The sequence below is a fragment of the Molothrus aeneus genome, unplaced genomic scaffold (genome assembly GCF_037042795.1).
Source record: "Molothrus aeneus isolate 106 unplaced genomic scaffold, BPBGC_Maene_1.0 scaffold_35, whole genome shotgun sequence".
NCBI lineage: Eukaryota > Metazoa > Chordata > Aves > Passeriformes > Icteridae > Molothrus > Molothrus aeneus.
Genome location: NW_027099016.1, coordinates 1,979,646 through 1,996,541, shown reverse-complemented (window position 1 = coordinate 1,996,541; position 16,896 = coordinate 1,979,646). Strand labels below are relative to the sequence as shown.

The 16,896-nt window shown below is 49.4% G+C and overlaps 1 protein-coding gene across 1 annotated transcript; it reads right to left on the bottom strand.

The window, feature by feature from the left end:
* Window positions 1–14,614: 14,614 nt before the first annotated feature.
* On the bottom strand, window positions 14,615–16,676 carry LOC136570598 (zinc finger protein 879-like). The gene is made up of 4 exons (XM_066571055.1): window positions 16,615–16,676; window positions 15,681–15,871; window positions 15,114–15,525; window positions 14,615–15,029 (listed from the first exon to the last, which is right to left on the bottom strand). Exons 1-4 carry the CDS (start codon window positions 16,674–16,676, stop codon window positions 14,615–14,617), a joined length of 1,080 nt encoding a protein of 359 aa, XP_066427152.1.
* Between the last annotated feature and the right edge of the window lie 220 nt (window positions 16,677–16,896).

The window sequence follows — 16,896 nt, the reverse complement described above, 5'->3', positions numbered from 1 at the left end:
TATCTTAAAATAATAAATTACCCTTCAGAAAACAAAGTCAAATTCATCATTCCTTCCTTCCTTTGTCAGGCATCCCGCAAATACAATAAAACAGAGCCCAATGTTCCTCCCACTCCCTCACCGGGCACACCCCCTGAGCCATCCCCAGGCCTCCTCCTGAGTGAGGGTGACCTCCCCCCTGCAGCAGAAACAGCACCCCCAGTCCTCTCCCGGGACCCTGACCACGCCGGGCTCTGTCTCCTTCCTGAACCTCCCCCATGGATACAGAGGGAGCTGAAATCACCGAGGGAACAGAGACCAGGCTGAAAGTTGGCTGTAGAGCCAGATCCAAAAGGGGACAGAGGGAAGAGCAGAATTCAACAGTGTGGCTGAAATCAAGGAAGAAACAGGGGTAGGTGCAGGAGCAGTCAGCTGGGAGGAGCCACAGCAGGGACGGGAGTGATCATGCCCGGTGTGGGTGAGGAGGGCTGGAGCTCTTGGCTCAGACAGAGAAGCTGGTATGGGTAGGGAGACTGGAGCTTCTGGCATGAGCAGAGAAACTGGAGACAGGGAGAGACACTGTAGGAAAGACATTTTCATGCTGTTCTTGTGAGCCAGCGAAGGCTTATGGAAGAAAAGGAAAGCCTCGTATCTCTCTCAAGGAAGGTACCAAGGCTATCACCATGACAATATGAAGAAAGAGAGAAAGTCAAAAGATACTGACTGTGGTTGGCTCACAGAGTGACATGGCTCCTTTTCACCTATTGAGAGTTCTGTTTCCTTTTCATGACCAATGGGCAGTGTATGTGTTTGTTAAGCAAATGTAAATATCCTGTAAAAGTATAAAAGCAACATGTTGCTTTAATAAATAGCCCTATACAGCCTTCTGATCTGAGTCTTGGTGCTTGTGCCATGTTGTGCTCTGTAGCGACATCACAGTATTTCCAGACGGTCCCCGCTCTCTTCTCTGGTTCCTTATCTCATTTCCCCAGGACTCCACCCACTCATCCCTGCTGCAATCCATTCCCCTGACAGCTTGAACATTCCTCACAGTACAGAAAATCCTTCCTTTCTGATATTATCCCACACAATCCACCTTCTTCTAGAAAATAAAGTTAAGCAATCTGTATTACATATACTTTCATTCATTCATTCACTCACTGTTATTTATTTAAAACGTCTCACTCATTCCCACTCACAACAGGCCAACACAAAAATAAGGTACCTTTCTTCTCAAGTCACTTGTTAATATCCACCCACGGGCATTATAGAATCTCAAAATGTTCCTGGCCAACCCCAGATTTTCTTGGGTATCCCTCAATCCAGCTGTGTTGTTCAACCCTGGATGCTCTTGGGCATCTTTATCCCTCAATCCAGTTGTGTTGTTCAATCCTGGGTGCTCTTGGGTGTAGGAGAGACATTCTGTGCTGTTCTTGAGCCAGTAAAGGCTTTCTGATGATAAGGAAAGCCCCATATCTCTCCTGAGGAAGACACCAAGGTTGTCACCATGGAGACATGATGAAGGAGAGAAAGTTAAGCGATACAGACTCTAGCTGGCTCACAGAATGATGTGGCTCCTTGGTCACCCACTGAGAACTTTGTTTCTTTCCTATAACCAATGGGCAGTGAATGTGTGTGTTAAGTGAATGTAAATATCATTTAAAAGTATAAAAGCAACATGTTGCTATAATAAATCTCTCTTGCACCCTTCTGATGGAGTTGTGGTACTCTGTGCTGTGTCGTGCTCTATAACAACACTTGGGCATCTTTATCCCTCAATCCAGCAAAATATTAGGGGTCTCCTCCACTTTTTATCCCACTTTCCCAGTTGTCCTGGTTGAGGGCAAATTTGGTAGAGAATTTCCAAAGGGGGGCCCCTCCAGAAAGCAAATCCACATGGCCCCTCCCCCCAACCAGTTCAGGAAGAATTCCTCGGAGAGAAGTGGAAAGAACCTGTTTATTTAACAGGCACAGCACCCCCAGCACACAGAATGAACAATACCGGATGACACCACTCTGAAAAAAGATGACAAATTCAGAAAGCCTCTCTCGGGGGTGGTCACTCTGTTATCAGTCCCTCCGGTGCTGGGGCAGCTGCTGCAGCCACAAGGTGCAAACTCTCGGTGTTCCCAGGTCCCAGTCCGGAGCAGGTTCGAGATGGTCAAAAAAAGGAGAGGAGAAACAATTCAGGAAGAAAAATGGACTGTTTAGCTAAACTAGCTAATGAGCAAAAGCAAAAGCAAGCAGAAGCAAATCAGAAGCAAGAGCGAGAGCAAAGCGAAAGGCAAGAGCAAAAAAGCAAAAGCAGCACTATGGTACTGCCCTGGCTCTGTGTCCCGCCAGGCTGATAAGAAAACCCAAACAAAACTTTCTCTCTTCAGAGCCAGTCTTAAAGGCACAGAACATAATATCCAGCATAAACGGAACACATGAATGGGGATACAAGCATCATAATGTCACCCTAGGACATTCCACCCCTTATCCCCGTATCATCAAAATACTACCACGCATCATGCATTGATTCACACAAAATTTCCATCTGTTCCCCCAGAATTTACAAGCAATACCCATCATGCCCTCATCACATCCCCACACTGGACCACTGAATGCAGGCCCTATACTACAGAGCTGCAGGATTCCCCCCTTTCACTTTACTCACTCAAAGCTCCATCTATCACTTGCCGAGACTTTCAACACTTACACATTTCCTTCTATCTCATGTCTGTATGGTTTAATGTACAGACAATGGCAGTAACATCCGACAAACAGTGATATTGCATATCATTCTCACCCCACAATCAGATCTCCCTGAGGTACACATCGTGTTGTTCCATCTCTTTGCATTATCCACCATGTGCAACCTGGTCCCTGAGCAAAGACAACCCCACGAATGGGTTTGTTTGTACTCGAGGCAGAACTGATCCACACTGTCTTCCCTAACAAACCTCTGACAGGTACCACTGGGACTTTATCTCCATCTATTATAGTCAGGGACACAGACTGGGCAGGACCTGCTTGGTTGGTGGAACCTCGGGTGTTAACTAACCAGGTGGCCTTTGCTAAATGCTGCTCCCAATTTTTGAAAGATCCCGCACCCAAAGCTTTCAGCTGGGTTTTTAGTAGTCTGTTGTACTCTCTACTTTGCCTGCAGCTGGTGCATGGTAGGGGATATGGTACACCCACTCAATGCCATGTTCCCTAGCCCAGGTGTTGATAAGGCTGTTCTTGAAATGAGTCCCATTGTCTAACTCAATCCTCTCAGGGGTGCCATGTCTCCACAGGACCTGCTTTTCCAGGCCCAGGATGGTGTTCCAGACAGTGGCATGAGACACAGGGTGAGTTTCCAACCATCCAGTGGTGGCTTCCACCATGGTCAGCACATAGCGCTTGCCCTGGCGTGTCTGGGGCAGTGCGATGGAGTCAATCTGCCAGGCCTCCCCATACTTGTACTTGGACCATTGCCCACCATACCACAGAGGATTCACTGGCTTGGCCTGCTTGAGGGCAGCACACGTCTCACAGTCATGGATAACCTGTGAAATACTGTCCATGGTTAAATCCACCCCTCGGTCTTGTGCCCACTTATAGGTGGCATCTCTGCCCTGATGGCCTGAGGCATCATGGGCCCATCAAGCTAGGGATATCTCTCCCTTGTGTTCCCAATCTAGGTCTATCTTGGACACCCCTATCTTTGAAGCCTGGTCTACCTGCTCATTGATTTGGTGTTCCTCATTACCTCTACTCTTGGGAACATGAGCATCTACATGGTGGACTTTCACAGGTAGCCTCCCTACCCTGGTAGCAATGTCTTTCCACTCATCAGCAGCCCAAATTGGTTTTCCTCTACGCTGCCAGTTGGACTCTTTCCACCTCTCCAGCCATCCCCACAGAGCATTGGCTACCATCCATGAATCAGTGTAGAGGTAGAGCTTTGGCCACTTCTCTCTTTCTGCAATGTCCAGGGCCAGCTGAACAGCTTTGAATTCTGCAAGTTGACTGGATCCACCTTCTCCTTCAGTGGCCTCTGTGACCTGTCGTGTGGGGCTCCATACGGCTGCTTTCCACTTCCAGTTCATCCCTATGATGCAACAGGAACCGTCAGTGAAAAGAGCGTAGCGCGTTTCCTCTGGGGGCAGTTGGTCATAGGGAGGAGCTTCCTCAGCTCATGTCACTGGTTCTTGTTTTTGGTCTGTGACACCAAAATTCTCACCTTTGGGCCAATTGGTAATTATCTCCAAAATCCCAGGGCGATTCAGTTTACCTGTACGGGTGTGCTGGGTGATAAGAGCAAACCACTTGCTCCATGTGGCACTGGTGGCATGGTGAGTGGAAGGAACCTCACCTTTGAACATCCACCCCAGCACTGGTAGTCGGGGTGCCAGGAGGAGTTGTGCTTCTGTACCAATCACCTCTGAGGCAGCTTGGACTCCATAGGCAGCCAAGATTTCCTTCTCTGTGGGAGTGTAGTTGGCTTCTCACCCTCTGTAGCTTCGACCATAAAATCTCAGTGGTCAGCCTCGAGTCTCCCCAGGCATCTTCTCCCAAAGGCTCCAGGACAAGCCATGGTTCCCGGCTGCAGAGTAGAGCACATTCTGCACCTCTGGTCCTGTCCTGACTAGGCCAAGGGCTACGGCATGAGCGATCTCCTGCTTGATCTGGACAAAGGCTTGTTGCTGCTCAGGGCCCTAGTGGAACTCATTCTTCTTGCGGGTGACCAGGTAAAGAGGGCTCACGATCTGACTGTACTCAGGAATGTGCAACCTCCAAAAGCCTATGGCAGCCACGAAAGGTTGTGTTTCCTTCCTGTTGGTTGACGGAGACATTGCTGTGATCTTGTTGATGGCATTGGTGGGAATCTGACGCCGTCCCTCTTGCCACTTCAGTCCCAGTAATTGGATCTCTTGAGCAGGTCCCTTTATTTTGCTCTTCTTGATGGAGAAGCTGGCTTTCAGGAGAATCTGGATGATCCTCTCTCCTTTCTCAAACACTTCTGCTGCCGTCTTCCCTCACACAACTATGTCATCAATATACTGCAGGTGTTTTGGAGCCTCACCCTTTTCCAGTGCACTCTGGATCAGTCCATGGCAGATGATGGGGCTGTGCTTCCACCCCTAGGGCAGTTGGTTCCAGGTGTACTGCACACCCCTCCAGGTGAAAGCAAACTGAGGCCTGCATTCTGCTGCCAGAGGAATGGAGAAAAACACGTTAGCAATGCCAATGGTGGCGTACCAGTTTGCTGCCTTGGACTCCAGCTCATACTGGAGTTCCAGCATGTCCGGCACATCAGCGCTCTATTGCCATTACATTCCAAAGGTTCCATATTGCTGGAGTTTCGTACCTCCTTGACGTTTCTGGTAGGCAGCTCCTCTAGGCACTGACTCTTCCTTGCCCTCACAGTGGCCAACTGACTCCACTTCCCACCAATCCACTCTTTTATAACACTCTTCTTATTGGCTACAGCTGTGGCCTGTTAACATCAGGCCTGCTCCTAATCTTTAGCAATTGGTTCAGCTGGAACTCTTTAGGGGATAAGATTACATTCTATACCACCTTCATTTACCCATACTGTATCCCCCTACAGCGCTCAGCAGTGGAGTCCATTCATTCAAGGCACAGTCCCTGAATGCACAAGATAGTCCACAGTCAATCTCCATTCTCTGTCAGACTTGCACACAGGCCAGAAGGGACTGTTGAAGGGTGAGTGGGTTTTGCTGACCACCCCTCAGCTCTCCAGCTCGCAGATCATTTTTTAGATGGGGATCACAGCATCCTGATTTGTCCAATACTGCCAGAGGTGCTCTGTTGAGGTGGCAATTGGTATTTGTTGCTATTCTACCCTCAGGAGTCCTACTGCAGATGGGTTTTCTGATAGTCCAGGCAAGGTGTTCAACTGCTTCATGTTCTCTGCCTCTACAGCAGCTATGCCAAAAGCCCACCTGAGTCCCTTTGGGTCTTTGTAAAGCCATTCTGGAGGAATTCTGAATATGCCCAGAATACACGGGGCCTCTGGGCCAGTCACAATAGGATGTTTCTGCCACTCCTTCCCAGTCTGGCTCACCTCAGCTTCCAACAGGGTCAATTGTTGTTATAAATGATCAATGAGAAGCCAAATTAATGAATGCGAAAGATTTTATTTCCACGACTGAAAATACGGTCCTCGATAGCCATAGTGAAAGAGACAGAGTTGAGCCCGGGGTCGGCGCTGGGTGAACCTAGATCTGACCTCTATCGCATCGGACCTCCCTCTGTTCACAAATGCTGTCTCCAGCAGGGCTGTTTTATACATTTTTTTCTGCCTGAGGCAGAGGTGCCCCGATTTCTTTTGTTATCCTGCTATGTATGAAGTTTCTTTGTACGGGGCTGGACAATGCTGTTTCTTGGGTGGTGGTGGGCGCTGATCATGTCAGGAGAAGTCGTGTATTCAGATGTATGTTCTTGACAACTTCAGTTATCTTGATTGATGATACTTATCAAGTACTGATCATCCTCTGGTGTTCCCGGGGAAGCCCATCTCCGCACCAGCCATGTCCTTTTTACTTCTTAACAAGGCATTATTTTCTGCTGCCACCAGGAGTTTCGCAACTTCGGTGGCAATCTGTCTCTGGGTAGTCAGTGGTCAGAGACTTGTTGGAAGTTTAATTTATTTTGCAATTTTTATTTTATATGTTTTCCACCTAAGCATGAATTACTTTACATTACACGTTACATTGTGATCCCACTGTCACCCCCGGAAACAGTTCTGCCCCCACATGCCCCGATGGTATCAGGGTACACTGCACACCAGTATCAACTAAGGCATCGTATTTTTGTGGCTCTGATGTGCCAGGCCATTGGATCCACACTGTCCAAAAGATCCGGTTTTCCTGTGCCTCCTCCTGGCTACAGGCAGGGTTCATCTAACCCTGGTTATTATTTCTTTCTTGGGCATACATGCTGGAGGTACCTTAAGTGGAACTCCCTTGGTTGGTGTTTCCCTCCTTGAGTTCATGCACCCATGATGTCAGGACAGAAGTGGGTTTCCCATTGCACCTTCCTGTGTCTTCCCCATGGTCATGCAGGGAGAACCACAGGTTACACCCTAACCTGGGGTGTACCCTCTCTGTCTAACTGGAGGACATTGGGCTCTGACTCTGGGGCCTGTGACTTGCACTACTGGGATGTGGGAATTGTTCCACCTCACCTCCTCCCTCATCTCCTCTTTGAGTTCCTTGACCACGGCAGAGACATGAGCCTGCATTGGGCCATTGATCATACTCTCATCATTTCTGAGCTTGTTGGCGACAGAGCCCACTGTCTCTCGGTTGGTATCGGCGTCAATCATTGCAATGAAGGCGGTGTATTGAGATGGCCTCAGATTTGCCAGGCTCCACAACATTTACCCTGTGCACCTGACCTTGTCAGGGTCATTTTCATGCTGTCCATCCCTCCCAAAGAGTCCCTCCAATACTGGTACTTCTCTCAGCTGTTGGATCCTCACAGAGTTTTTCAGCACATTCTATGGTGGCGCTCCTGCATGCTCTCCCTGTGGACAAACCTCTCTCTGGCACTCATTAAAAGCCACTCCCAGAGGGAAGGGGACCCTGGCTCCTTACAAAAATCTGATTGATACCAGGGTCAAGGGTCCCAAATTCCTTGCCTCACCACCATCCAGTTGCACACCTGTACTTATAAGGTCCCAGATGCAAAGTAGCCAGGTTGTGTAAGCCTCACGTCCCCTTCATACAATGTCTTTGTGCAGATTTCAGAGATTTTGTACGTCAGGGACTTGGTGATGATTGCAACCTCTGGGTCTCCTGAGGGTTGTGAGGGCCCTCCCCTATCTGGGTGCTCTGATTTCATCCTAGATCTCCTTGTTTCCACAGGAGCAACTGCTGCTGGCTGTGGCTGCCCTTGCAGTTCAGCTGGAACCAGTGCAGTTGCAGCATCTGTGGGTTCCGCTGCTGCACTATTAGACTCTCCCTCTTCAAGGCATGGGGAGGGTTTCTCACCAGCTGGGGAAGTGTGTTCCTTCAGCATCCGGCTATCTCCTTCACCAGACCCTCCAGCAATCTGGGTGGTTCGTATCTGAGGTGGGCTGTGGGGCAGGGTCAGGCTCTGGGGCAGCAGCACCCCTAGACTCTGGTGGTGTGTTACGTTCTGGCGTAGGAGTCAGGGTGGTTATCCAGGTTAGTCTCCCCTTCTCTCTAAATGCTAAATAGAGCAGGCCTATCAGCAACACCAGCCACTGTATGATATCATTAATATTTAGAGTCGATCTCAACCCTTAAAAAACTGGTAGAGCAGACCCAAAGAGATGGCTAAAGGGTTGGGAGAAGATTTCGCTCGGTGTCATTTCCTTACAGCAGGTGCCATTATTAAAGTAACCCCAAAAACATACAGTTAGGGTGTGATAGCTGTGAATCCATGTGCCTGCTTTCCAGAGGAAGTTAAAAATCCATGAATTCCTCCCCTTATTCACCCATAAAACAAACTGGATAACAGCCACAGTAGCCTTGGTTATAGGACCCATGTTTAGATAAGGGCCTACCAATGGGAGCAATACAGCCACGATCACGTGCCACCCAAACCAAGGCAAGCTGGACCACAGGGGGTCACTTAATGAGGTTTCCATAGCCGCACACAAAAAATTAGATTACTCAAGAACTGTTATTCTCTTTTTGTTTCTGTGCCCTCTCTCCGCACGTTGCACGCCAGAATATGTCTTGGTTTGGAAAGACAGGAGTCTGCCTAGGAAGGCAGGAGCCTCCCCTGATATGGAGAATGTAAAGCCTCCCCACTCCTCTGAATTGCTATAAATTTTTAAATTAAGAGGCTCTTAGGCAAAAAATATGGGAGCAGGAAATAACAGATCCTTAATAGGGAAGAAAACATAAAAGGATAAAATAAACAATGCAGTACCTTAGAACAACACTGACAGAGTCAGAAACCAATCTGACACCCTGTGGGGTGTTGGTGGCAGTCCAATTGGAAATGTGGCTGCAGCCCTCCTGAAGTGTCAGGGGTGGTTCTGTTGGAGCAGGGGGGTCCTGTAGAGAGGGATGTGTTCTTCCTCTGAAGATCCAGTGGAAGAAGAGGCAGCTGCTGTTCCTCTGGGGAATCCCGTGAGAAAGCCACACTGGTGTCTCAAAAACCTCTGGATTATATCTGGGTAGCAATGCTTGGCTCCTCCCTCTGGGCAGAGCATCTCCCAATGGGATGTTATAGTTCTTATCAGTCATGCAGTGACATTCAATAGTCTGTTATCAACAGATGTCCCCTCCGGAGGGAGGTGTGATTGTGGTCACTCAAAGAGAGAGATAAGGCAAACTGCCCGCTTGACAAAAGATAATCTGTCATACAGATGGTAATGGAAAACATCTTGCATGCAATGTTCAACAGTGGGATATTTTTTAAAGAAAGGAATGAGGTATTCACACCAGAAAGCAGCCACAGGACAGCTAAATCTTTCAGAAAAAAAGAATTTATTGCTCCATTATCAGAAGAAACTAACTTTTTCCCACCTTGCTCAGCCCTGAAGACTTCATTAGGATTCAAAGGAAGAAATTGACACTGCCCAGATAGAATCCTTTGTTTGAATAGAATTTATGCATCATATATAAGATGTATGAATATGCAATAGGCTATTGCTTTTAAAGGTTAACCTCTGTTCATGTGTGTCCTTGTTTGGGCTTATTTTGCCCAGAAAAAGGTACCTGGAGCATCAGTAACTCTTTGTTCTTATTGCCTCGTGTCGTCCTAAATCTCAGTTATTCAAAATTTTATTACTCTAATTATATTACTATTTTTATAACCATTTTACTATAACCATATTACTATTTTATAACCATTACTATTATACTTTTAAAATTCTAAAACCAAGTGATTGGCGTTTTTCACAAGTACAACCTCCAGCTGAGGCAAGTGAATGGACTATAGCCAACAGAAACAGTAAAGAGTTGAAATTGGTCCTTGCAAGTCTGTCCGAATTTTCCCTCACCTGCCCCATGATCGTCATTTGGGGACCACTGAAGAGAAGACCCCCCCCCCCCGCCATCTGAAAATCTCGGGCTTTGTAGGAGAAAGTTACACAAGCCAAAGGCCCCGAGACCTGAGAGCACAGTGCTAAGTTACTGTTTTCACAGGTGTTGTTTGCTGTACGCTCACTGAGCCCAATGAGAAGAAGAAGGAAGCACCGTGCCCTTTGTGCAACAACAGCCTTGGGAGCTGTCCCACCTCTCGGCCTGGCTGGATTCTCCTGAGTTCTGGGTGGTCCCCCCACAGAAGACCCTCACCTGTTTTACAACCACCGTGACAGACAGACTGAGATGTAAGGAGCCTCTCCATCAAGGAGTGAGACATGAAACCCCCATGCGAAAAGGCCCCTCTGCTCCTTCCAAGGACTGGGACTGAAACCCCCAGCCCGGGGCAGGTGTGTGGGGGAGGCAAGCTGACCAAAGCGAGATGTTTGCCTGCAGGTTGTGACCGCTGGACCAAGAACACAATGGCTCTCGTTTACTGCTGAGAACATGGACTACCTGTTACATCTATTCTTTATTGTATCTGTTTCCCCCCTTCGCAATTTCCAATAGAGTTATCCTAATAAAAACCTCTGAGTTAGCGAGAGACTTTGAGATCTCCCCGACATAACAGGCGGATCCTCGACTGGACTGGACCAAAGGACTTCGTCTCTACGTTTGGTAGCTCTATCCCCCTCTTTCTCTCTCTCTCTCTTTTGTCTCTCTCTTCCTCTATCTTTTTCTCTCCCTTAATCCCTCTATCGCATTTTCTGTAGTCATTCAATAAAGGTGCATTTGTTTCGATTATCATTGCAAACCCCCTTGTACCGTGTTGGTTCTTTTTGCACCCTGAGATCAAATCCACGAACCATCACGAAACCCGTCTGTTAGGACGGATCGTGACAGCCCTCGAGGACCCCTCCCCAAATTCCCCCCAAAGCCCCCCCAGCACCCCCAGACCCCGCTAAAACCCCCTCAAGTTCCCCCCAGGCCCTCCCCAAATCCCCCCCAAACGTCCTCAAGACCCCTCCCCAAATTCCCCTTACGACCCCTCCAGGACCCCTCACCTGTTCCTGCGCCTCCTCAGCAGCTCCCGGAGCCCCCGTCCTCTCCCAGCGCCTCCCCCGCTCTCTCCAGCGCCTCCCGCAGGACCCGCCCGAGCCCGGGGCGGCTCCCGGGGGTCCCTGAGGGGGTCCCGGGGGGCAGCGGGGGGGGAGGGGGCGCCCGCTCCATGCCCGGCCCCGGGGTCAGGGGGCGCCGCATTGGGCTCTGCTCTGATTGGCTGGAGCGGCGCGGGGAGGGCAGGAGTTGCTGAGGGAAGACGCCCGGTGATTTATTTTCGTAGAGGATGTGGTGATTGACAGGAGAGGGGCGGGGGAGACAGGCTTTGTCGAGAGGAGGCGCGCGGTGATTGGTTGGATAGAGGCAAAGAAGGCGGGCATTGCTGAGGGGAGACGCCCGGTGATTGGTTGGTTCCGCTCGAGAGAGGTGGGAGTAGGTGAGGGGAGACCTGCGGATCCTTGGTTGGATCAGCGCACAGAGAGGCCGGTGTTCCTGAGAGGAGACTTGTGGTGATTGGATGGTTTGGGGCGGGGTGCGCCATGATTCGTTAATTTGGGAGATGAAGCGCGGTGATTGATTGTTTTGGGGCGGGGCATGCTGCTATTGGCTGGGAAAAGTCCGGGATTTTTAAGGGAACATTCCTGGTTTTTTGGGGAAAAACTCCGGATTTTTAAGGAAAAATTCACGTTTTTTGCAGGAGAAACATTCCCATATTTTTTGACCCCACATGACCCCAAATAACCTAAAAACACTCAAAATAAACCCCAAAAAATGTGGGAACTCAGCACATCGTTCCCGATGTCCAGAGATGCCAGGAGAACCCTTGGGGGTCTCGGAAATCCTGGAATGTTGCCAAGAGTGCTTGGTGGCTTGATTTTGATCCATCCACAGAAGTGACAGCAGTTTGAGGACATGAGAATCACTTTAGAGTGAAGGGTGTAAAAGGGACACATTTAGAGGGTGAAATATAAACTTTAAGGTTTTTGGTACAGGGGGGTTATGGAGACAAGATGGAGGGATCAGGGTGTGTCTCGTCCTTCTTTCTTCTTCTTGTCTTCCATCTCCTGTGGTGATGTTGGCACTTGGGGATTGGTTCATGGTGAAGGTGCACTTGCCAACATGGGTGAAAAGTATTGGAAAATAAAGGTAAATATCATGTACATAGATTTTAGTATAAAAAGACATGACCGCCTTGTGGGTGGTCAGAGTGCCCTTGGCTGCCTTGCAGATCAGACCTCTGTTGGGCAGACAGAAAATTTTGTAGATAAGAAACAATAAACAATCTGAAGATCGAAAAGCTGAAGAGTCCAGACTCGTCCGGGCAGAGACAGACAGCCGAACCCGACAAAAAAACCCCAAAAAATGCCAAACAATACGTAAAAGTCCCCCAAATAACCCCAAACAAATCCAAATAACCACAAAAAAACAACAAAAAAAAAAAGCTAAATTTAACCCAAAAAATCCCAAATGATTTCAAATACACCTAAAAAAACCCCATATAAATCAACATAAACCCCAAGAACCCCAAATATTTCCAAATAAGCCCAAATATTTCCAAATAAGCCCAAACAAACCCAAATACTTCCAAATAAACCAAATTAATTCCAAAGAAGCCTAAAGAAACAAAAATAAACCAAGTAAAACCCAAGATAAACCCCAAATAGTCCATAAATAACACCAAATAAACCCAAAGAAACCCCAAGTAACCCCAGTTCCTCAATTCCCACCCAAAAACAGATCCCGACCAATCAGAACGCGCAGCACTGATGACAATCCAGTTGCTGGGCAGAAACTCAGAGCACTGGCCCCACTCAGCGATTTTCAGCCAATCACCGCCCGGCCCGACTCTGACTCATCAGTTGCCAGGCACAGACCAAGGCCTCTCACTGCGTTCAATAATCAGAGACGGCGCGGGGTAATTTCCAGCCAATCAGAGCGTGTCTCGCTGATGACTCATCAGTTGCGAGGAGCGGAATTTGGGGAGGGAGGGAAGGTGACCCTGGGGATGGGCTGGGGACCCCAAAATAATCCAAAACGGGGTCGGACCCCAAAACGGAGCAGGAGGGGCCTGGAGCCCCCAAAACCAAACCCGGGGAAGGGAATTGAGGAAACGATCGGAAAGGGGAGGGAGAATGGGGATAAGAGGGTGCTGGGACCCCAAAATTGAGCTGGGAGGGGGATGGGACCCCCAAATTGAGGTGGGAGGGGAATGGGCCCCCCAGCTGAGCTGGGATGAGTACGGGATCCCAAAACTGAGCTGGGAGGGGGGTGGGACCCCCAAACAGGATGATGCCAATTTTCTTCCTGGAATATGTAAAGTAGTTTATGGATATGCATGAGGGTCTATGAATATACAATAGGCTAATGTCATGGGAGACAAGGACCATCGAGCAAAGGTTCTTATGGCCACCAAGACCCCCCAGTTATTTTCGGGGACACCCCTTAATTAATCTGGTTTTAAGTACATCAGCCTGTTGCATATTCATAGACCCTCATGCATATTGGTAAACTCATTTACATATTTCAGGAACTATTTTACATGGCCTGTCCTTGGGGGTGTCTCCCCATTTCAGGAGCCTCCACTGAAATGGAAAATGCAAACCCCATCCCTTTGATTAGTCATAATAATAATAATAATAATAATAATAATAATAATAATAATAATAATAATAATAATAATAATAATAATAATAATAATAATAATAATAATAGAAATAAGAATATTATTAATATATTCTATTAAAATAATTTGAAATTAAGGGTCTCTCAAGCAAAGTTATGGGAGTAAAAATAACAGTTCTTTATTAGGAAAAATTCAAAATACAAATGCATTAGTACAAACAAAAAAAAACCAGTGACAGAGTCAGAATCCTCTGGGAATCCAGTGAAGAAGGTCGATCCTCTTGGAATCCTGTGGCAAAATGGCTGATCTTCTGGGAATCCGGTGGGAAAAAGGCTGATCCTCTGGGAATCCAGTGGGAAAGGGCTGATTCTCTGGGAATCCAATGGGCAAAGCTCAAATTTGGGGAATCCAGTGGGAAAGGGCTGACCCCCTAGGAATCCAGTAGAGAATGAGGCTGATCCTTTGGGAATCCAGGGAGAAAAGGGCTGGTCCTCTGGGAATCCATTTCTTACCCCCCAAAGACAGGGCAAAAGGGCTGTGGAGTTTTTATAGGGTATCCCAAGGGTGGAGTTGGGGTTTGGGTCAGGGGAGGAGTTCTTAGCAACACAAGAAGGGTGAGATCAAATTCCTGCCTCTTAGCAACAGCAGTACTCCACACAGAACGTGTCCCCAAATCCTAAATTCCCTCTAAAACAACTGAGAAATTATGGAACTTCAGATATATTCAATCAATTTCCTTCATTTAACCCACTTTTGGGTGTTTTTAAAGAATGAAGGTGAAGCAGAGGAAAATTAAGACCAAACCAAAAGGAGAAGCAGCCAGGTGTGTTCCCAACATGGATCACAGGGAATGTGCGTGACCAGGGCTGTGCCCAAAGTGCCTCCTCCAGTGGGGGATGGAGCTGGAGCAGCGTACGAAGCTCTGCCTGCACTCGGGGCACTCACAGGGCTTCCCTTACCGGTGCCTCCGTTGGTGTCGGGTCAAGTTAGAGCTCTGTGAGAAGCTCTTCCCACACTGGGGACACTCGTAGGGCCTCTCCCCTGTGTGAATGCGCTGGTGGGTGACGAGGTTGGAGTTCTGCCTGAATCCCTTCCCACAGTCGGGGCAGTGAAAGGGCCTCTCCTCTGTGTGAATCCGATAGTGCAGGAAGAGAGAGGAGCTGGTCAGAAACCTCCTACTACATTTATCACACTCGTAGGGCCTCTCCCCAGTGTGGATGCGCCGGTGGGTGACAAGAGTGGAGTTCTGCCTGAATCCCTTCCCACACTCAGGGCATTGGAAGGGCCTTTCCTCCGTGTGAATCCGATAGTGCAGGAGGAGATTGGAGCTGGTCTGAAACCTCTTCCGGCATTTATCACACTCATAGGGCCTCTCCCCAGTGTGGGTCATCTAGTGCCTGATCAGGCTGATCCTCTGGCTGAAGTGCATCCCACACTCAGAACACTTGTACGGCCTTTCTCCAGTGTGGATCCTCTGGTGCTTGATCAGGCTGGAGCTCTGGCTGAAGCTCTTCCCACACTCCCCACACTCGTAGGGCCGTTCCCCAGTGTGGGTTCTCTGGTGCACAATCAGGTCACAGTTCCACCTGAAGCTCTTCCCACAAACCACGCATGTGTGGGGCTTCTCCCCATCATGGAGCACCAGCTCCGAGCTCTGGCTCCATCTCCGGCCGCCTTCCCGGCCCAGGCTGGCTCTTTCCCCCTCACATCCCTGCCATCTGCGTTTGCAGCCCCTCCTCGTGCGGCAGCTCCGGGGCTTTTCCTCCCCGTTGGCTTCCTGCGCCGTGGAGCCGCTCAAAACGGCCTCTGCCACCAGGTTCTGCCGCGGGCATTTGTCCTCCCTGCTCTCCATGCTCAGCTCCTGCTCTGGGGGAGGAAGGACAAGGACAGGATGGGATTTGCCTCCGTGCCACAGGCAAGGGCAAGGAGATCCCCCCCAGGGCTGAGCTGCAGCCAGGGGCTGTGCTGGGCTGGGAGATGGAGCAGCACAGAGGGGAAAGGGGCACTGACTTCCTCCTCACCTGCCTCAGTGTCCTGGGGCATCTTCCTCTTCCTCGCAGCCTCCCTGGGGTTGGCAATGGGAAATCCTGGTTTGGGGAAAACAAGGGATGAGCACGTTTGTAGGAGCGTCAGGGGGTAGGATGGTCGGGATGGACGGAGACGAGAGATCTCTGCAGCCAGGCCCTGGAACTTGCGGTTTATTGCAAAGGGCCTGGGTGCAGGGCCCTGCTTGGAGCTGCCAGGCACAGCTCGGAGCAGGCCCGAGAGAAGAGAGGGGTAGAGAGGATGAGAGGGTAAGAGAGCAAGAGGGGAAGAGTGTAAGAGAGAAAGATTCCCGTTACAATACAATAAATCTTCTTCTGTGTTGAATATTCTATTTCTCACTAACCAATCTAGTACAATATACAAATCCTATAGCATTTACATACAGCCTGTAAGAATCACTACATCACCATACTGTGTTACATTTTAAATGCTAAAAACTCCTCTTTGGACCCCTTCTGCTGAGCTAGTAGGGTCTGCTCTGACCCTTGGATCTGTCTGCAAGCAGAGGGAATTGTTCCATCAAAAGGGGATTACCTTCAGTTGGGCCACACCATTGTTTTCCAGTTGTTCACTAACTGAGGTATCTCAAAGCTTGCTTTCATTTCAATCTTCCTTATACTTTCTATATTGTCAAAATCTTTTGCCAGACAATCATATTTATAAGGCTTTCCTGTTTCATCTTCCCCAACACACACTGAGTTTGAAGGTCCCTCTGCCTGACTCCATCTCTACAAGTCACCGGCCATGGGGCTCCAGAAAAACCTCCCAAACACCAAGATTCAGCCCTGAAAAAGCCACCCAGGAGTTCCCTGGCCCTGGTCCCTCCCCTCTGGTGTTCGGGGGTTCCAGCCTGTCCCAGCTGCTGGGCTCACGCTTGGATTGGGGGTCCCCCTTCTCCTCGGTGCCCGCCCTGCCCAGGCTGCGGGCAGTCCCAGCAATGCCAAAAGCTCCCCCGGCTTCGCTCTCCCCATTTCGGGATGCCGGGGCTGTTTGGGCTCCCGGGCTCCCTTCTCCCCTCATTCTCTGCTCTGGGCTGCAGCGGCTCCAAGGAGTCCCCCCTGCCCTTCTCCAGGCTCTTGGGGCTCCCGCCAATGGCGGCGCTCCCCCTCTCTGGGCTCCCCACTTTGGGCTCCTGGGGCACACAGGGCTCTGCTCCTCCAGGCTGCCTCTGCCGGCAGCCGCCACCGCCAC